The following is a 2329-nucleotide window of genomic DNA, read 5'->3' as shown; positions in this document are numbered from 1 at the left end:
CAGCACTAATCTCAAGTCATTTTACTTGTTAAGTAAATGCATCTTGATTCAAGAATGTTTAGATATTTATACTAGAAAACAAGACAGAAATACTAAGTAAGAAAAGCACTTTTTGCAGTGAGGAAGACATTTATTTTTTGCAGTGCATGAAACATTTAATGGCATGACTTTGTGAATGAAGCTGTTTGTAAGACGCTGAAGAGCTGCAGAAGCACTGTGAATGGGCTGATGCTCTCAGGTAGAGGTCAGACGCACCTGGCGGCTGCTGTGGCCACGAGCACTGCTGACCGTCCTGCAGGACGAAGGTGAAGCGGATGGAGATGCTGATGGGCGGCAGCGGTGTCAGCGGGCAGCCCTGTCAACACAACATGACACACACATTATGCACTTATTATCACTTATTATTATACATTTCACCAGAAAAAAAAAACGAACAACTACTTCCCAAATGCAGCTTTCTCTGATAAATTATTGCAGTTAATCAATATCAAATAAAGCTGTAAATGCTTTTGAGTTTTAATTAGTAAAGCAATCGGTTTATACAGTCAAACCAAAATTTATTCAGACACCTTCAACATTTCTCACATTATATCACAGTTTATTCGCTGTAGTTTAGAAAACGGTAATAAAATATGAGAAGAACTCATAAGAAATTAATCTTGATAATGTCAGATAACTCTGATAGAAAGGTATGTAATGTATTCGGTTGAATAGCTGTCAGCTGTTACATTTAAGAACACAATTAGATAAAACCAATTTAGCTCAACTAATTACCAAGCACTGCTTCATTTAGTTCAGTCTGTGGTGTAAAAAGATCACATTAGCAATTAAAGAAAAACACTTCAGCAAAACATGCTCAGCTCAAAGTGTCTGAATCATTTATGATCCGGTAGTCCACTGTATGAAGAGTTTATGGGTATAATTTGTCACAGTTTACTTTATTTTGCTCTCCTCACTTACATAAAGAAACTATAGTGTCCTGCACACACTAGTAACAAAATATCAAAAATTATATCTGAATTATATATTATATTTATATATAAATTATATTATAAGGAAACGTCCATAAATCACATACGACCAGTGTTGGGCTAGTTACTCAAAAAATTTAATATATTACTCATTACTAGTTACACCTTTCAAAAGTAATATTATTACTTTACTTATTACTTTCTGGCAACAGTAATTAGTTACACTACTACTTTTCTTTCACACCCCACAATTGCATATCTTCCCCATAAAATTCTTCTAAAATATTACTAACAATATATTTCTGCCTCATCATTTGACCAAAATCCACACTGGATCACAGTCAGAAGTGATTACAAACACTCAGTGGTGATTAATAGTGACGTTTAAGTAAAAGTGTTGTATTAATCTCATTAACTGTCATGTGTAGCTTGAAGCTAATTGCAGCAATAATTTCTCTGTTTTACCCATATACGATTCTATTCCATGATGCATTTTATCAAAAGAAATCATCTAAGTTCATAAGAAAATGTTTCATTCTCTAAAAAGATTTTATAAATGTTTATTAGGATCAGAGGGATGAGGGCAAGCCGTGTAACGCCAGAGTAAAGTAATGCCACGACTTACACATCAGTGTTCAGATCTTTTCTCCTGACTAAATCAATGTAATGGCAATATTTCCATCCGCTGAATGTAAGCTTTTTATATTCCAAGCTCGCCTGCTGCTCTGCTGACTTCATGTGTTCATGAGTTGTGAAAATTATGAATATAAATCTAGGAATTATTGTATTGTTGGACTTTAAATCAGGGGTTGAGGCATCGAAAGTAATTAAGTAACGAGCTGTTTTATGGATAGTAACTGTAATATTACTGCAACGAGTTCCTGCCCAACACTGCACACGAGCCGCATGTTCTCTTTGAGACGGACAGCGAGCAGCGACTCACGATCTTGTTCTTGAAGATGTCCAGCAGGCCCGACAGGTGTGTGTACTGACCAGGAGCTTTACGCAGGTGCACCATCTCAAAGTCTGAGCGGACCCCGGGCCCCTGACACTCCCCCGCATACACCTTCCTCCACTTCTGCTGGATCTGCACCAGCAGCGGCACCTGACTGAACACACAGAGCAGAGAGATTCAACACACACACACAAAGAGAAATACACACACACACACACACAGAGAAATACACACACACACAGAGCAGAGAGATTCAACACACACACACACACACACACACTCACACTCACACACACACTCACACACACACTCTCACACACACACACTCACACGCACTCACACACACGCACACACACACACGCACTCACACACACACACACTCACACACACTCACACACACACA

The 2329-nt window shown here is 38.2% G+C and overlaps 1 protein-coding gene across 1 annotated transcript in view; it reads right to left on the bottom strand.

Moving 5' to 3' along the window:
* LOC107712537 (rab3 GTPase-activating protein catalytic subunit-like) overlaps positions 1–2329 on the bottom strand; it is a 32607-nt gene that overhangs the window by 24632 nt on the left and 5646 nt on the right. Inside the window, exons 8-9 of the mRNA XM_016517844.1 lie at positions 1915–2080; positions 256–355 (exon numbers count right to left, since the gene is read on the bottom strand). Of these exons, the coding sequence (XP_016373330.1) occupies positions 256–355; positions 1915–2080 (266 nt within the window). The remainder of the gene's footprint in view (positions 1–255; positions 356–1914; positions 2081–2329) is intronic.

This window comes from Sinocyclocheilus rhinocerous, unplaced genomic scaffold (assembly GCF_001515625.1).
Source record: "Sinocyclocheilus rhinocerous isolate Xijiao unplaced genomic scaffold, SAMN03320098_v1.1 scaffold2403, whole genome shotgun sequence".
NCBI classification, from domain to species: domain Eukaryota; kingdom Metazoa; phylum Chordata; class Actinopteri; order Cypriniformes; family Cyprinidae; genus Sinocyclocheilus; species Sinocyclocheilus rhinocerous.
Note: the sequence above shows the minus strand (reverse complement) of the source record. Positions and strands in the feature narration are given on the sequence as shown.